The 19,100-nt window shown below is 51.9% G+C and overlaps 1 protein-coding gene across 1 annotated transcript; it reads left to right on the forward strand.

Annotated features, from left to right (window-relative positions):
* Positions 1 to 1,200: 1,200 nt before the first annotated feature.
* CES2 (carboxylesterase 2) lies at positions 1,201 to 12,585 on the forward strand. The gene is given in 11 exon segments (XM_033128027.1): positions 1,201 to 1,323; positions 1,979 to 2,051; positions 2,054 to 2,093; positions 2,171 to 2,307; positions 2,310 to 2,434; positions 2,859 to 2,948; positions 3,222 to 3,377; positions 3,492 to 3,547; positions 3,777 to 3,837; positions 3,840 to 3,924; positions 12,347 to 12,585. Coding segments are annotated over 11 exon segments (1,185 nt in total).
* The last annotated feature ends 6,515 nt before the right edge of the window (positions 12,586 to 19,100 follow it).

Genomic DNA, 19,100 nt, shown 5'->3' on the forward strand with positions numbered 1-19,100 from the left:
TCAATAGTCTGGGGGGACAGCTGATTGGGCAGACACAGTGTCCATTTCTCTGCCCACAAGCCAGCACTCTGCCAGCCCCATCTGGACCACACACACGAGACAGCTTCAGGGGAGCCTCATCCACATGAAGGGCACCGATGTGGGGGTCCACACCTTCCTGGGAAATCCCTTTGCCAAGTCACTTCCAGGGCTGCTGCAATTTGCACCCCGAGAGTCCCCTGAATCTTGGAATGGTGTAAAGGATGGGACCTCCAACCCAACCACCTAAGCAGGGCGTTCAGGGAACTCCACGCCCTGGGGTAAAGGGTACTCTGAACTCTGGGCTGGGCTGCAGTTGTCATTTCATCTAAACCCCACGGCCAGTTCCCCCTCTGAGTTTGGTGGATTCCCATATGCATTTTTCCTCTACGCCTGCTGAGGTTTGGAAGGGTGAAGTAACTTTCCCAGGCTCAGGGCTTGGCACTTAGGGCATTAGCTCCTGCCGAAGGGATGAGCAGAGACATATATCTCCCTAGGTTCCAGTTATGCCAAGTATTCTCTGCCACCAGGGAAGGTGTCTCTGGGAGAGGTTTGGGTGGGCTCCATGAACTTTGTAGGAGCCCCTGACTCTAGCAGTAGGTACTGTAGTTCCCTGAAGAGTAGGGGACCCCCATTCTGCACAGTCATTGCGCCAACCAACAGGGCCCGGTGCCATGGGCCAAGGGGCATGTGTATGTTCTTACAGCTGGAAACGGGGGGAGCGATGAGGTTCCCTAAGAGTCTGACTTGGGATGTGGGATGAACCACTGCCCTTCTCATAAGAAATTAACATCCATTCATTCAGGCAGCACAGGTATGTGGGCTACTTTGTGTTCCAGGCCTGGCTGGGTACAAGGATACAGTGGTGAATTCAACACATGCAACAGATGGTTCTCATAGAGACCCCCAAGAATCAAGATTTCCCAGCCTCAACAGGATTAGTATCTAAGGCCCTTCTTAGAAGATTGGGCTCCATCCCAGCTTCCCCAGAGCCTGTGGCCTGTAACTTGGTATGGAAGGGCTTTAGGGAAGAACCATGTATGAGTAGGGTATCGGGGAAGTGGACTAAGGGCGGCTGGGAGCAAATCGGCCCAGGATCTGGTTTGGGCCACAGCATGGCCTTAGGACTGACTGACTGCTGTGGCCAGCAGGTGTCAGCAGGACAATGCTAGTGTGGGTGCAATGGTTCTGAAACTGCTGAATCTGACCCTGAATCTGACCCTGCCTTCTACCACCATGTCTGAACACTACGTGTACCTCAGCATCTACACACCTGCCCATACCCACAAGGGCTCCAACCTGCCTGTGAGTGCCAGGCCACAGCTGGCTGGGCCATGGGAGGGCATTTCCTCTGCAAGAAGATTAGAAAGAACAAGATCAGCCAGGGCCCCGCTGCAGTGTAAACCCTGTTGAGAAGTCTCAATATCAGGTCCGTGAGTGCTTCTTACCCAGTGTGGGTGGTTGACCTCTGGACACAGGGTCACAGAACCCTGGCTGCCCTCAGAGGTCAGAAGTTGTGGCCCCAGGATGGACCCAGGACTCGCCCAATCAATTCATACCCAGGAGACCCATTCAGGTGCCTGAGGACTGCACTTTCAGGTGGCCAGAGACCCCCGCCATGGATTATCTACTGGGCCAGTGAAAATGGAAGCCACTTTAAATTAATGTGCACATGAATGATCAGAAAGACTCCCCTTTTCTTTCCATCTCAAAGAGCGTTCTGGAAGAAATGGAACCAGGCTTTGGTACATGAGTGGACCCCAAAGTATGGGAGGCCCGGTTTTCCTGATAAAACTTGGGTCACTTTTGGCTGAAGTCCTAAACACACCACCCTGTCTCACTGGAGTTCTATGTGGTTAGACATGTGACAGAGCCAAAGTGGTGGTTAGTCTGGGTCGTAGCCCTGGTGGGATTTGGGCTGGGTTGGAGCCACGCGGTGTCTGTGCCTCGGTTTCCTCAGGTGATGGTATGGATCCATGGTGTTGGGCTTCTGACGGGCATGGCCTCCATGTATAAACGCCTCTCTGGCAGCCTTTGATAGTCATTATCCAGTACCGCCTGGGTGTGCTGGCCTTCTTCCGGTGAGACGGGCTGGGCTGGCCAACACAGGCTGAGCGGAGCCAGGGCAGCCCCATGGTCCCCGTCCCTGCCACTTCTCAGCATGGGGTAAGCATGCAACCGGCAACTGGGGCTACGTGGGCCAAGGGGCTGTGCTATGTTGGGTTCAGCAGAATATCCCCTACTTTGGAGGCGACCCTGGCCGTGTCACCATTTTTTGTCAAATCCGCGGGTGGCATAACTGTCCTCTCACCTTATGTCCCTCATGTCCCAAGGACCCTTCCACTGTGCCATCGTGGAGAGTGGGATAGTCCTGATGTTCAGCTTTATCACCAGCTCATCTGATGTGGACTCCACAGTGAGTGCCCCCAACTGTAGGAAGCCCAGAGTTGCTGCCTTATCTCTTACCTCTCATTCTCCATTACTCTGCCTATTAAATGAGGATAATAAGAACTCCCTTGCCATCAGAGCCCCTCAGGAACTGCCACCTATCTGGGGATTGCTGAGGGGTTGAGGGGTCAGAGTCCACAGACCTCTGCCATCGCAGAGGCTGAGGATATTCTCTGGCCCACAAAACTGCCACCCTGGGGGTCCCCATCATGGGCAAGTGAGATGGCTCCTCTGGCTGAGACTCTGAGCGTTGGAGAAGTAGACACAGTTTCAAAATTGGTAGGAATCCATACACCATACTTTCTAAGATTTGGGGTGCACCTGCCCCCAGACTGGGGCCTTGGACAAACCCCTCTCCCCTCCCTGGAAGGATGAGCCAGCTCTCTTTACAGATGGCAGCCAACTGGTCAGCCTGTGGCGAGTTGGCCCTGGTGGACTGCATGCAGAGCAAGAGTGAAGAGAAGATTCTGGCCATCAGCAAGGTCAGAGTGAATGGACGTGCATGTGGAAGAAGGAAGCCAATAGGTTGGGGCAGTATGCCCTTCATGCTCCCTGGGCAAGTTACCATATCTCCATGTCTTGATGTCCTCCCAGCCCTGGAAGGGAAATCAAGGCCGGGCCATGCTAAACCAGATTTAGGACCTCCTAGGGTGGGTGTGAGCATCCTGGGAGAGCCAGGAAGATGTGGAAAGCACTCAGAGAACATCAGAAAACGTCTGGGAACTTGACCTTGTGTGACCCCTCAATGCTCAAAGATCATCCCCAACGTGATGGATGGGACCTTCCTGCCCAGGCAACCCCAAGAGCTGCTGGCCTCTGCTGACTTTCAACCTGTCCCCAATCTCAGTGGTGTCAACAACGACGAGTACAGTTGGCTCAACCCCTCAGTGAGGCCAAGCCCAATGCCCTAGGTGCTGGGGAGTCCATCCGGTTGGGGGGGTCTCAGGGCTTCATAGATCCAGGCCCATTCTACCTCCAACTTGAGACTCCCCAACTACCCAGGGCATAGATATCTCTGAAACCAGAAGGAAATGGACAGAGAGACCATGAAAGCTGTTCTACAGAAAATATTAGCAATGATGATAAAACTCCCGGGATCCTGCCCCAAAGGAGAGGCAGGGGAAACCCATCCCCCAGATACCCTGTCTGTATGGTGTCCCTCATGAGCAAAGGCTGGGCCCACCCAAGAGGTTGGCCCCTTCCTCCCATGCTCTATCCCATGCCAGGATCCATCTCCCCAGCCCTGACCCTGCTGCCTTTCTGCCCCTGCGAGCTTGCCTAACCTGACCCTTCCTGATCCACTTGGGGTAGATGTTGCCTCCTGAGTTTGGTAACCTGTTGATGGAGGAGTACATGGGAGACAGTAGAGAAACCCCACACACACACAAGCTCAGTTTCATGAGATGATGGGGGACTCCATCTTTGTGATCCCTGCACTCCAAGTAGCAAATATTCAACGTGAGTACATCAGACTTGCAAGGGGGCAGACCGACCAGAGCCTGCAGGGCAGACTGGTGGACTCAGGGAGCCTCCCATGTGGTGCAGTCGCAGGAAAAGCCCTATGAGCAGTGTGAGCATGTGACCACTAGGGGGTACTGCAGGATCAGACATGCACACCGGGACCCAGTCACCCAGCCAAGGTAAGGGCAGATGCTCGCAGTAGACGGAGACAAACTTAGTTACGCGCGCGCGCGCGCGCACACACACACACACACGGACAGTCACACGTGCTCACTAATAGGGTTTGAATCCATTTCCACATATTAGTGGATGTGTATCATTGAGCAAGTTATTTTTCCCTAGTTTTTCCATCTGTTAAATGAGGCCAATGATAGTGTTCCCCCTTCATAGATCTGCTGTGAGCATTGAACGATCATTAGCTGTGAGGTGCCTAGAATAGTGCCTGACACATAGCAAATGCACGATAAAATGCTATCTAGTATATGTATGGATATAGATTCCAATCATACTATCTGAAAAAAATCATGACTCCCTGACTACAATTTAAAGATGGAAGGATTGGGAGATGTTAAGGGATGTCATAATTTTGGCATTGGCCTCTTCCACCTTAAAATAACTCTTGGGCCTTTATCTGTCCAAAAGAGGTGGCAGACGGATCCCTATGAGGTCCTGAATGGCGGGCCAAGTGCCCTCTCAAGGAAGAGACCCTCTTAGGGTCTCAGGGAAGCCATCACAAGTCTGTCCCCGACTCTGTCTGCAGCCCCTCCTCTTGGATTTTAAACTCACCTCCTCCCCAACTTTTCCAGTTCACTGTCCAGCTTGTCCAGGCTGTAGAAAGGTTATTTAAAGAACAGAAAGAAACTTGACAGGGAGATACCAGCTTTATTACTTGCAAATAGTGATGCCCACACATCTCTTCTCCTTTGCCCTGGCCCTTGGGCCTCTCTTCCCATCAGTCTCAGACCCCTCATGCCTTGAAGGTGTCATTGCCAATTTTAGCCTCTCCTGAGGTGAGGTTGCCCCTCCCTACTTTCCCTGAGCTAGCCTCTTCTGATTCCGGGGGGCTTGACCAGGGCCCAGGGCATAAGGCCATCTGCTGGCAGTGAGACTTGCTGAGCTCTCCTCCATGCTTAAGCTTACTCACATCCATCTTTTCCTTCAGGTCTCTGAACAGTCCTCTGGTGTCCCGAGTGGATCCCTACTTTACAGATGAGGAAACTGAGAATCAGAGAGGGGAAGTGCCATGCTTGAGGCCACAGAGAGAGTAAGGACAGAGCCAGGACTCACACTCAAGTCTATTGGCCTCCAAATTGCATGTCCTTCCTCCTCCAGAATGTAGCCTCATATCTAGAGCGTGTTTTCCAACTGCTGGAGTTGAGGTCTATGGGCCGACAGAGGTGGAGGGACTGGGAGCCCAACAGGTAGCAAGGCTGGCAAGGGAGGCTTAGAAAGAGGGGTTTTACAAGGTGACAGCTTCAGACTGTGGCAGCACTGCCCACAGAGCTGCTCTCAGATGCCAGCACAAGCGCCCCCTGTCCTTCTGGCCTGGATGTTGGGATTGTCAGTGTGCACAATATTGCCCCAGCCAGAGTTCAGGGCCTCACCCCCACTGCTTGGGTCTGCAGGTGTGGGGAGCGTGCAGGTAAAAGGTTGGGTTGAGCCTCCCTACCCATGGAGGTCAGCATCCAGGCCATCCTTCTCTCCAGTGTCCAGGCCCCATTATATCCCCATACCATCTGAGGCCCCCAGGAAGTGAAGACCGAGCCCAGCCATGACTCCTCTTAGGTGAAGTAAGCAGCAGTGGGAACACCGAGCGTCCCCACCCCAGGCCTCCTAGGAGACCAAGCTGCCCCTCCAAGCAGACCCAGAGTCACCACAGGGGTCTCAGAGCAGCAAGAATGACAGGTGGGTGGTCGGAGTCCCATCACCCCTATGTAGCCGTGTCCTGAAGGGACCTCTGTGAGAAAGACAAGGGATGAGGCAGAGCCAGGGCCAGCCCCCAGAAGCTGGTATCCAGCCTCTGCCAGGACCATCCCCTGGGGTGGGAACTGCCTGAAGTCACCACCCCAAGGGCCAGGAGGAATGTGACTCCCAGTGGGGAAGCCCCTGTCAGGCTCTCCATGACCCTCCTACCAAAACCCAGGTGTGTCTCCTGGCCTTTCCCAGCCTCCCAGAGCCTCACACCATGCCTTGGTCCCCAAGACCTCCATTCCTGCAGGGCTGTGCCCTGGCCCCCATGGGGCCAAATGGAGCACAGCTGGGTCTCAGCCTGGGCCTGGGGAGTGGCACCAGAAATGCCAGGCCAGAGTTCTAGGACAGGGACAGCACTGGCAGTGGCAGCAAAAGGGTCTGAAGATATCTCATAACCTCTCAAGCCAGGGTTGGGACTGCCCCATGTTACGGCCACCAGAAAAATGCTGGTGGGCAGTGGGAATTCCTGAATTATCTCATTGGATCAGATGTTCGGTGAGAACAGGCTCAGGTCTGAGCTTTGAACTCTATAACCCCGATCCAAGCCATGGGGTAAGCCCATGGGGTAAGCCCAAACGTGGGCAGCCAGCACAGTCTTTGGGAGCCATGGGTCTCTCTCCATGAGCTGTCAGATCCTTCCCTTTCAGAAGACTCCGGTTCTTTGTCCATGCCATAGGGCGGGGCAGGTTGGTCTTGCGCAAGGGACTACAGGGGTCTGGCTCTGTAGGAGTTTGGCACATCCAGAAAGACACCCTGGAAGGGGATGAGCTGAGTTTTGGAGGATAAGTGGGGGTTCACCTGGTTGACAATGCAGGGAAAAGCATTGCACAAAAAGGGAACAACATAAGCGAAGGCCCCCATCCTTTGCTCTCCTGCTCTTTCCTACTGGCAATAAGCCTTCTTCCATCTGTGGCACTGCAGCTCACATGTCCTGTGGGCTTTGGCCAAGTCATTTCTCCATTCTGGGTCTCAGTGTCCTTACCTATACAATAAGAATAATGATAATGGTGATGACAACAATAGGATATTTAGAAAGAGTCTTGGCTGGGCCAGACCTGAGATACTGATATGTAGCACTAGGTGACTCTTCCGCTGAGTCATCTGGCATCCCTTTTTGGGGGAAGACCAAGGCCCACCTGATCCACTACTGGGCTTTAGACATACATAGGCATGTCTGTCAAGTGGGATGGGGTGTCCTTACAGGCCAGATTGCAGGGAGAGGCCAAGGTCCTGGAGAGAAAAGGACCTTGTACTCAGAGTAGGCTTAGCCGCTCGCTGGGCCTGCGGTAATGGCAGAGAGCATGATTCGGGGCCTACCAGGGTTCTGACCTGACCGCCCACCCACAGGGGGCAGGTACACCTGGACAGGGACTCAGCCAGTGTGCCTGGCACCTCTGTATCTACGGCTGGCTCTTCAATAAAGTGTAGCCTCAGCTCAGCTGTGGACTTTATAACAACACCTAGGTGCCTCTCCATGCCCCCAGGGGCTCCCAAACATACTTCCTGGTAATTTGGATGTGACTCTCAAGCCCCAGAGAAGCTCCCTGAGCACCCCCCAGTCAGCAGACCTCTTAGATCCTCCCTTCTCTTCCTCCTGGAGCCAGCATTGCTTTATATATGGTGACCAAAGGTTATATTTGAAGCAGGTAATACTTTCTGATTCCCAGCTTTTCTGCTTGATTCCCAGCCTTTCCCCCCGATTTCCAGCCTTTCCCCCTGATTTCCAGCCTTCCCTCCACCACCCCTCCACCCCAATTCCGAGGCTTTTCCCCCTGGCTGCACCATTTTACATCCCCACCAGAAGTCTATGAAAATTTAGACTTCTCCCCTTCCTCAGCAACATTTATATTTGACATTTTTATTTTAGCCACCCTAGTTGGTGTGAAGTCGTATCTAATTTAGTTTGATTTGCATTTTCCTGATGGCTAAAGATGTTGAACATCTTGCCATACATTTATTGGTCCTTTTAATATATTCCTTAGAGAAATATCTATTCAAATTCTTTGCTCATTTTTGAATTGGGTTGTTTGTCTTTTTTGTTGTTGAGTTTTAAGAGTTCTTTATATATTCTGTTCTTTATATATCTTTTAAGGGATGTAACTCCCTAAACAGGTATGTGATTTGCAATATTTTCTCCCATTCTGTGGGCTGTCTTCACTTTCTTCATTCTTTTGCATGTGGCTATCCAGTTGTCCCAACACCATTTGTGGAAAAGACCATCATTCTTTCCCCCACAGAATCGTCTTGTCACCCTAGTCTAAAATCAGTTGATCATAGACACATGGGATTATTTATGGACTCTAAATTCTATTCTGTTGATCTACATTTCTGTCTTATGCCAGTACCTCCCTTTCTTGATTACCATTTCTTTGTAATAAGTTTTGAAATAGGAAACTGTGAGACCTCCTACTTTATTCTTGTTCAAGATTGGGTTTAGGCTATCCCTTGCAATTTCATATGAATTTTAGAATCCACTTGTCAATTTCTACCAAGAATCAGCTGAGATCCTTGTAGGAATGGATAGCATTGAATCTGTAGATCAATTTGGGGAGCAGTACCATCTTAATAATATTAAGTCTTCACCCATTAACATGGGATGTTTTCCTATTCATTTAGATCTATTATACTTTAATTTCTTACAACGTTTTGTAGTTTTCAGAATATAAGTTTTGGACTTCTTTTGTTTAGGAGCCTCTGGGCCATGGAGGGGTCCTAGAAGTTCTCAAGTCCACAGCTAAGCTGAAACTGTGCTTTCTTCGTCAGCCATCTGTGGACACAGAGGTCGCCAGGCATACTGGCCAAGCCACTCCCAGGGCATCGTATATGCATCCATGATTTGGTCTTGGCTACACTCCCACCCCCCAACCCCCCACCTCCTTGGCACTGGCCTCTAGGCCTCCTCAGTGCTAGTCATCTTGAATCCCTGCTAGCCTGAAGCTCCAGAAGTTTCCCTGATAGTCCATCCTGACAGAGACACACTCTCCCCAGGCCTGCAGCTGCTACCTTTGATGCTCTGTGGAATGGAGAAGAGTAACTCCTCCCATTTTGATGTACTCTTGTGAGGGCCCTCCCACAGCCACGCTGCTTGGGCCCAGGATCTCAGCTCAGTAAGATGATTCTTTCACCCTCATAGGTACCCTTTACTGCCCCCTATGTGTGGGAGGTCAAGTCTGAACCCTAATGGGCCCAGAAGCATACTCTGCCTTCACCAAGGCCCACCCCCTGCTAGGCCAGCTCTGAGCACAGGCTCCTCTCTCTAGGACCTTGGCGTCACGTTGCAATCTGGCTTCTAAGGACGCCCCACCGCAATAGTGGACAAGATGGGGCCTCAGTCTCCCCCCAAAAAATCAGGCTGCCAGGTGACTCAGGAGAGGAATCACCTCTCCTGAGCGTTAAATACCAGAATCTCAGCTTCTTATCCCTAAGAATGCTGCACCAGCGCCACCTAGCTGACCTGGCTAAGTATTGGATGGGACCCACATGAGTCCTAGGCACTCCACTGAGGTCCCTGGCCTGGCACATCTACTTCCCATATGGGCCAGATGAAAGGTTGTTTCTTCCCCAGGGAGAGGTGGCTGGAGTGGAGCCAGTTGTTGGCAGGACCAATCCTTAAGACTCACACAGAACTGGACAAGTTGCTGCACAGCTGGGTGGAGGTGTCTACCTGTGACTGGCCCCCAGACCTGGCAGGTAGACTCACAGTCTTGTCTGCCTTCTCCACCACCCCCTTCCTTTGTCTGCCTTCTCCACCACCTCCCAGCTTGGTCCTTGCTTTGAGTAACACATGCTTAGTGCACCCAGATAAACCAACCTTGTCAGAGGCTGGGCAGCAGAAACAAGCAGCTCCATCACATAGACTGGACCCTATATTCCTGTTGGAGTGGCTACTCACAACCCACAGGAAGGCTGCCAGAGTGAGGCAATGAGAAGAGGAATGTGGTCCAAAGAGAGGGACATGGTCTCCAGAAAGACGGAGCTACTGGCAGCCCCTACTTCCCTGGTCCTGCCTCCCCTGTCCTCCCATCCATGTCCCTCGTCAATGGTGGATAGAGCTTTGGGGAGCACAGACGGGGAAGTGTCCAACAGAAGGGGCACCACTTGAACTGGACCTTAAACATGAAGAGTTTGCTGAGCAGAGGAGAAGCCATTTGGCAGAGAGGACAGAGGTATAGGGCCTTGGAGGTGGGAGGCAAGGGGCCATGTGCAGCTGGAGTGAAGGCTGGCTGGGAAGAAGATGGCTAGATGGAAAGGAGGGCCTGGGTTAGTGTGGGTGAATCTGGACTTTATCCTGAGGGCACAGGAAGCCAGAGCAGGTTTTAAGAAGGGCAGTGACATGGTCAGATTTGTGTTTTCTATCAGCCCCTCTGGCCAGAGTATGGAGGATGAGTTGGACGAAGTATGAAGAGGCTGGGGCAGTGTCCTGGCCAGAGGTGGTGACAGCCTTCACAGGGCAGCAGCCCTACAATGGGAGGAGGGGGCCTACTCAAGAGCTGTTTGGGAGGCAGGACAGAAACTGAGCAGAGGGTGAAGCATAAAAGACAGGGAGGTGTTTAGAGGACCCAGATTTCTGACTTGACAGCACCAACAGGATCTCCAACAGGAGCAGGGAACCTCTCCCCAGGCTGACCCACTGGGCAAGGAGCAAGAGGACTGGATCCTGGGGAGACCAACAGGCCTCCCATCCCTGGACCCGCACCTCCATCTCTGAACACACACACACCACACTGCCTGGATTTTCCTTTTGGTTCTATTCCCTCACTGAGAAACCTGGGTTGAAACCATTCTCGCACTATCACAGACTTACTGGGCCCAAACACTCATGGTGGTCACAGGTGCCTTCAGGAATCCTTCAGGGTAGCAGGTCACCTCCATGTACCGCAACACGTAGAAACAATACAAATGGCTGCACTTCAGCGAGGACTGTATAAGCTCATGCCAGTGCACACACATGCCGGGGAGTACTCGGTCTTCAACCACATGCCATTCCATGCTGCCACCCCACAGCCACGCTCAGGCTCAGCCTTCCTTGCCCAGGTGATGGTCTGGTTCCCAGGAGGTACCGTCCTCTTGGGCTCTGCTTCCAAGTACGATGGCTCTGAGTTGGCGGCCCACTAGAGATCCTTCATACCCCAACATCTAAGCCCCAAAAGCAAAGGGATAGTTGGAAGTGGAGGGGGGAAGCTCCTTTCAAGCAAACATTTATCTTCACAGTAACACTCTCCCTTGGATTTTATTACCCCTATTTTACAGATGAGGAAACTGAGGCACAAGACCTAAAAGGCTTGCAGAACGTCATGACCTCGTGGTGGCAGGGTGGGAATTCAATCCAGGCTTGTCTGACTCACCTGCAACCTCTGTCTAGATCTGGAGCAATCGCTGGGGAAGAGTGGCCCCTAGAGGAAGTATGACAGCTCCACTCTCAGGGGAGGCAGAGCCAGCAGAACATCCTGCCCACCTCTAAGAAGGAGACAGGCAACCTCATAGCCACTCATCAGTGGAAGCCTGAGTGAGGCTTGGGAGCTCAGCCCCCTGGAAGGTGGTCCTAGGCAACCTATGCAGAACTGAACAGGGGCTGAGGTCCAGCTGGGCTTGATTCACCCCAGTGCCTGCAGGGCACATCCTGGCCTGGGGGCTCCAGAGGTCTGACTCCAGGCTGGTCCAGGCCTGCTTCAAAGGGACCCTCAGTTCTCCCCTCCAGCCTTTCTCAAACAAGTCTGGAGAAGGAAACTTTTCCAAACAGCCACCTGCCTGGAAGCTATCCTTTCCCAAATTAGAGGGAGTGCCCCTGAGCAGGAGCAGAGGCTCAGTCAGGGCCCATCCAGGCAGCAGCAGATACCAGGATCAGAAAGGACTCTCAAGGAAACCCTAGGACTTCCTTTAGGAACTTGAGCCTGGAAGAACTTCCACGGGCTGAGCAGACTGGATCATGGGTTGGCCCCTGCCTCCTACTGCCCTTGTCCCATCCACTCCCCATCCCCTAGAGAAGATACCCCTCTACTGTCTGGTCCTCTCCAGGTGGCACTGCTGGATGAGATGGGAGGGGAGGGCCCACTGCCTTGTCTCCACCCTGTAGTGGCACCCCCTGAGGCCATCCAGAGTCTTTCTTAAAGCCCCAGCCAGGCCCCACCTCTCAAAGAGCGGTTCTCAGAACTGGTGGATCTTGGTGAAGGCCCCAAGACACCTCTGTGGCTTTTCCCTAGGCCATGGCTAAGACGAAGGGCCCCGTAGAAAGCTGGCGTTGGAACAGGCCACACACGTGTCTCCTGAGGGCTCCTGAGGCTCAGCTCCTGCGGAGCTTCAGTCCCCGCTCCGGAAGCGGCGCCCCTTCCTCTCCTCCAACACCCCGCGAGTCCCCACCCCCAAGTAGCAATTACCGGCCGAGGTGGCTGGGGAAGGGCCAATTAGTGCGGGAGACGCGGCCCCTGCACTGTGCCTGCGCTGACCACAGCTCCCGCAGCGCCGCCGCCGCCGCCGCCTCCAGACCCCAGGCTCCCGCCGCCGCCTTCCATGCTTGGCGGACAGCTCTGGCTGCCTGGGAGCCCCGGGGGACGCGCCATCCGGCCTCCTGCCAACTGCAGTGATAGATCCAGCCGCCTGGCGCGGGGCCAGATCCCCGGGCGGACGCGAGGGCGCCTGGAGCTGAGTTGGGTGGTTGGGGCAAGCGAGATGGGGCCTCGCTCCCTGTGAGGACTCCTGTACCCTGACGGCCTGCGCCCTGGACAGACGCGGTGGGAGCGGGCCAGCACCAGTCTCAGGCAATTGAGAGGGCCAGCTCTGCTCAAGACCTCATGCTCCTCCTGGACTGACTGTCAAGAAAGTCAGGGGGTAAAGAAGGAAACAGAAGCAAGTAGACATATGGCCAGACAGGCACATGGACAGCGAGCCAGGGCAGTGCTGGGGCTGTTCATGCTTGAGAAAGGCCGTACCTGGACACTCAGAAAGTGACAGTGGGCAGGGATGTTCCTCATCCCAGATGCCTGACCCCTGAGATTCCCCTGGGGAATGATGGAAAGGGTCAGTTGGAAAGGCTGTGGGAGTACAAAGGAGATGACCTAACTTGGGCTGGGGTGGTGAGTCAGAGAAGGCTTCCCAAAGGAGTGTCTGAAAAGACAAGTAGGAAAGCCTGGAAGGAATGGAGGTGGAGAGGATACAGCAGGAGCAAAAGCCTAGAGGCCAGAATTAGCCTGTTCCATCCCAGCAACTCTGTGTTAGTATGGCCAACATAGGAAGTCTAAGAGAGGAGGAAACAGGGCCCAGAGCTGGGGCACGACACCTCTAAACCTGGGAGGGAGCCTGGACCCTACCCTGAAGCACTAGGGAGCCATGGGAAGGACATATCCCGGCCAGACTTATCTTCCAGAAGAATCTTTGAGGTTACAGAGTACAGAGTAACTAGAGGAGGAGAAAGTAGAGGTAGGGAGACCAGTGGAGGGCGCATGCAAAATTGGACAATACCTCCTTCATGAAACAGGGCAAGTAAGTTCATAAAGCAGATGGAAAGGACTTGCTGACAACGAAGGGAGAGAAGGTAAAAGTTGAGAGAGATTCCTAGGTGTCCTGTTGTTCTAAGGAGTTTTTGGGCCAAAGCAGGAGGTCAGCTCTGACCACCCTACCCCACCCCCACTACCACCCATAGGATGGCCCCTGGGGCACTCTGGTTCAGAGTTCTCTCACCCAGCCTAGCCTGGGAATTCATGTGATCCTTCCCCAGGGTCAGGGGGACCTCAGCCCCCACCCATTGGGCCCAGGAAAAGCCCTAAGAGCAAGTCCAATCTGTGGGAGGGATACAGGCAGGGCCAGGGGTTGCTGGGGCAACTCCTCCGCTGCCCTCTTCCCCCCATAGAAAGCCAATCAGGACAGCAATCTAGCCTCTCACCACTGACCTTCTGTAATCTCAATGATAGCTCCATGGCCACAAGGGATTGGGTTTGTGCATATTTGTCTGTGGAGCAAATCAGAAGGGGAGGAATGCCCATTCGAGCCCTGAAAGACCTCAGAGGCTGAGATCACATGGCCTCGCAGAGCAGAGTTCAGCATGCCTCTTTTAGGCAGAATTTTGGAGCTAGAAACTGCATGTTCCTGCCTGGGCCTGTTCCTCTATGTGTGTCCTCAGACAAGCCACTTGCGTCTCTAGGCCTGGTTCTCCTAGCTGTGCCCTGGGAACAATGCCTGTACTCTAGCCCAGCCCCCACCAACCCTGGTCCAGGCTACCTCTCCACTCTCAGCCCCTTTAGCCACAGGCACTGTGGAAGAGCATGCTGGTGACCTCACCAAGGAGCCACTGAATGATCATTATGGATCTCCTACTGTGAAAGAACAAGAACCCTTTTGAGGGGGAGCCTGAAGGTGGAAGAAAAACCTTTCAGGAAATTAGCACCAGTGACAGGAAAATTCATCAAAAGCTGGTAGAGGTGCCTGTGGCTGATTCATGTCTCTTGCCTTAAGGGGTAGCTCTTCTGGCCTGGGGGAAGGACTGGTGTCCTCCAGGGCCTTCCAGAGACCCCAGGCCCAAGATTCTAAATCTCTGGTCCTGATGCGGGCCTCTGAACACCTGTCGGAGGTGCCCCCATTGATTTGCTGCTCCAGAATCATGGGATTCTGCATTGCTAGGAGAGGCTGATGATGGGCGGGGGTCATGTGTTCTAATACAACTCTTCCCACTGCTGTGTGATCTCTGACATTCAGTTGGCCTCACTGATCCTCCCTGTCAGGAGAAATCCTGACCTTGCCTGGCTTCTATAAGACTCAGCACATCGGGAAAAGAATAATTTTTCCAAGAGTGAGGATACAACCATATTCAAACAAACCTTGGTAGTGAGAGTCTAATGGAAAAAGCAGGGAAACAGCCTGGAAACGGAACCTATTGTACTGGACAGCATATGCCTTCCTCCCACAGCCAGCACCCAGGGATGGCAAGCAGAAGAGCTGTTGCAGCGCACATCCCCAGGGGGCACCACTTACCTGCTTTACAGTGTGAATGAGCCCCTGGATATAACCCGAGCTCCATGACCTGCCTTTTCTGGGCTTGCCACCTATACACACATTTATGTCACACGTGCCTCAGTGAAGGCTCTGATTAGGTGACTGCTCGGTCACCACCTAACCCAAACATCCACATTGGGTAGTCTTTACAGCCCAACGTACTCCCTTCAGCCTATCTCTGAGTCCATCTCAATCACCATTACCTAGGTTGCAAGGCATGCTGGGAGCTTCCCTTGGACAGGAGGGAGCAAGATGAGGTTAGCATAAGGTGGGACTAGGGAAGCTACCAAGATTGTGAGGTGCCTTTGAGGAGGTTGGGTTCAGTCTCCAGGGCAGGCATTGGTGAGGGGATGCTATGGGGTGTCATTCGATCCGGTACAGTCAAGAAAGGCTTCTCAGAGGCCTCTGGACCCACACATAAAGAAAGAGGATAAATTTGTCTGGCTGAGAAAGAGGAGAGAAGCAAGCTAGAGAGAGAAAGTTAGCCAGGACTGAAGGTGAACTCCTTGCCCATTCATTCAGAAGTATCGTGTAGAAGAAGAGAATTATTGTCTGCTTTATTCATTGTTCTTGTGTTCCTAGAGAGAAGGCAGTCTGGTGAGGTGGCATGGGCTAGTAATTCTGAATGCCTGTTTACAAGGCAACATTACAGCATGATGGGATACCCAGCCTGCCAAGATGATTTAGAGCTTGGAAAATTTGGGAAAGAATCCAAGAACAGGGCAGGGTGTCAAGGTGTCATCTACAGGGACACAAAAGGAGAGAAGGTAAAAGAGGATGCATTTGGATTCAGGAGTCGATTAATGAGCCAGAAGTGCATGTTGAATTATTCAACCTCCTTTATTGATCCATTGATCTCTATCTGCAGGTTTTGGTTTATTCTTGGTTGGCATTTCCTGTGTCTGAGACACTGACAAGAGAAATGTAGGGAGTAGGGCACAGATTTTTAAGACTCAGGAAGACAGAAGAGGCAATATCAAAGAGAAATTTGGCAACAGGTATCAGGAACCTTAAAATGCCCCTACCTTTTGACATGGTGGTTCTACTCTGGAAATTGACCCTAAAAATACTATCCAAAACTTTTAAGAAAAAGCCTTAAACACCATGATGTTCGCAGAAGCCTATTTTATAACAACGAATAATAGGAAACAACTGAAATAAATGTCCAACAATAGAGGATAGGCCAAAATGCCATTAGGAGTTTTATATGATTACATGGGAAAATATGTATGCCATAGGGGTAGGTAACAATGGAGCATTCAAAACTGCACCTATAGAATGTCATAACTATGCGAAGAAATGTGGATGGAAGGAGGCCAAAGAAAATATACTGAAATGTTAGCAATGATTATTTTGAGGTGGTAAGATTCTCTTCTTTTCCTATATTTTCTACCAAAAAATATGTACGAGTTTTAAATAATTAAAACAAAAGTTAAGGGTGGGGTGAGAGACACTCTTATGAAGGCTGCACAGTAGTAAAATAAACACAAATTAGTGGGGAGCCCAATCCTCCGAGAACCCAGAGTGTTGCTGCGTCCTAGGTGTGCTGACCATCTCCCTGGCACATCATATGGACCCAAATGATAGCATGAGGGGACAATGTGGGGCAGTCACTCTGTGGAGGACAATCAAAGCCCCCCGAACTCATATTTAAAGTAAAAAATATGAGTTTTTCCAGCAGAGAAAGTCATGCTAGATAGAGGGAATAGTTAAGAGCAAAGGCCCTAAGACATGTGGGAAATGCAAGTAGGCCAATATGGCTTGATTGCAGGGTGCCATGGGGAGAAATGATGGAAGATGAGATTGGAAAGGAAAGTAATTATTGTCAGGGGGTCATGAATGCTGGGCTGAGGGCCTTTGCCTTTCTGCCACAGGCAAATTGGAGACTTGGGGGGAAGGGCTTAGGCAAGAGGGCAGTGTGGTTAGAGCTCACCACTGTCATTCTCTAGCCCCCTAGTCTAGTCTGTTTCCCATCACCCACCAGAAACTTTGAGTGTAGTAAAGGGGAAGGGGAGACTTCCAAAGCAGCCCTCAAAGACGGTCGGCCAGGCCTCCTGACCCCAGCCTGGCCCTGTTCCCACCACATCAGGCTCGGTACCCATCCCCAGGCACCCAGACAAAACCCTTGCCTCCCATGACAAAGAGGCTCATTTGGAGCCTGGGCAAGATTTGCAAACGTCAAACTTGTAATTACAAGGATGAAATCATCTGGTTCCTTTTAAGCAAACGGGTTTATTGATCCCGGCACTGAAGAAATGTTCTTCTGGGGAAACTTGCTCCTCTCCATTTTCCTCTCCCTCTGGGATGGCTGAGCTGGTGGGGGGAGGGTGGCAAGAGAGCTAAGAAGAGGGAGAACCTCCTGGGAGGGGAAATCCTTAAGGGCCTAAGGGTGAATTTTATGGTATATAAATTCTATCTCAGAAAAGAATTCTTTAGGATTCTGGAAACTGCCTCATTCAGGCAGATGACATCCTTATCCTGGACTTAGAGCCATCTCCATCCAGAAACTAGAAGCTGGATAGAGCTAAGGCTTCAGGCACTGTGCCAGCCACTTGTTTCCCTTCTCTCCCACCCCCTTCAAGTCTCATTTGTGGCTCCAGATCCTATTTCAGCTTCAAGATGGTACAATATTCCCTCAGTAACTGAAGGGAAACTGTTTCCTTAGGAAAAATGAACCAGAGGCTCAGGAACCTGGGAGGACCTCACTCTCTTCAAGGAGAGGCACATGTAGGTGGCTGGGTCACCAGACCTGGATAAAGCCATCCTTTCTGCTGGAGTTGGGGAGGCAAGACGTCTAGGCCTTGATCTTTCACGTCAAAAAAGGATAAACAGTTGGACTCGGAAGCAGGAATGCACAACCATCAAGGGCAAGAGCCACATCCTGCCAGAAGACCCACAGTAGGACCACTTCATCCAACCTGTTGGGGACCTTTGGGAGCATGATAGGGAGGAACAATCCCAGCCACAGCTCTTCATGAGCTCAGTTAGGGACACAAGCAGGACATTTGGCATCTCCAGCAGCAGATGCCTTAGAATGGAATGGTTAAGAGCAAGACCCTGGGATCATCAGCCCCTCTGAGCCTCAGTTTCTTCATCTGTAGAATAGGGTCAATAATACCAAACTTGCAGGGTTACGGTAAGGAGTGAACTAGCCATTTTGTTATTTCAATGGGTCAAGGTCTTATCACTGTCCTATGGTCACTTATTTACCTTTTTGGAATCTCTATTTCCTCATTTGTCAGATAGGGACAAGAAAACCTGTCCTAGAAGGTGATTGTATGAATTAACTGAGACAAGGGGCATAGAACCACCTAGCTCACTGTTGGGCCAGACAATTAAGGGTTCCTATCCCCTCCTCAGGGTTACTGTGCATTTTCCACGCATCCATTCAAGATCAGTCTGGGAGCAGCTGCCCTCCCAGGAACTAAGAAAGAGGAGGCCCTGGCTCCAGGCAGTGAGGCTTCAGAGAATTCAGCCAGATTTTGGGGGCAGGGAGGGTGTTTTTAGGCAATGAACCCTCAGGCTTTCATCTGTGAACACTCCTAAAGCCAGCTCTTAGCAAACCCCTCCATGGGGTAATGCCTGGATCAATTCAAACCCAGCTGCACAGAAGCACAGAGCTAAATATAGCTGACATGGGTGAAATTTTTCTTTATTAATTTCCTTTAATTCAATTTTTAAAATAAGTGAAAAAATTTTAATAACGACAACAAAAAAGGCATACAGAGGTCAGCTGAGGAGATGGCCTGCTTCAGCCTACGGCTTGTTTCCCAGTTATCCTGGCCGGTTGGATGCCAGACAATGACGAGTGTGGGTTACCCTGTGGCCTGGAGTTGCCACCGGCTGTCTGTGGTGTTGCTGTTCTGGGTCTGCCTGGCAGGCTTTCTCATCCCTTTCCCTCAGAATATCATTTCCCACCCTCATGAGGCTGACAGAGTACTCTGCCTTGTTCCGTATTCATACCCCTCCTGCTCCAGCTCCCTGAACCTAGAAAAGATTTGTCTTGGTCCTCACCTTTTCCTTGTCAAAGCTCATGGTGTCTGTCTGGGCATCTAAGTGTGGGGTCAGAGCCCCAGAGAGCAGTTTCCAGGCTGTCGGCCTCACATAGAAAGGTGCTGGCTCAGCTAGTAAATGGCCATCAACTGTGATTGGATGGCCGTCAGCTGTGGCTAGTTGGCCGTCAGCTGTAACCAGTGAGCCATTGGCCACTAATATAACTG

The sequence above is a fragment of the Rhinolophus ferrumequinum genome, chromosome 15 (genome assembly GCF_004115265.2).
Source record: "Rhinolophus ferrumequinum isolate MPI-CBG mRhiFer1 chromosome 15, mRhiFer1_v1.p, whole genome shotgun sequence".
NCBI classification, from domain to species: domain Eukaryota; kingdom Metazoa; phylum Chordata; class Mammalia; order Chiroptera; family Rhinolophidae; genus Rhinolophus; species Rhinolophus ferrumequinum.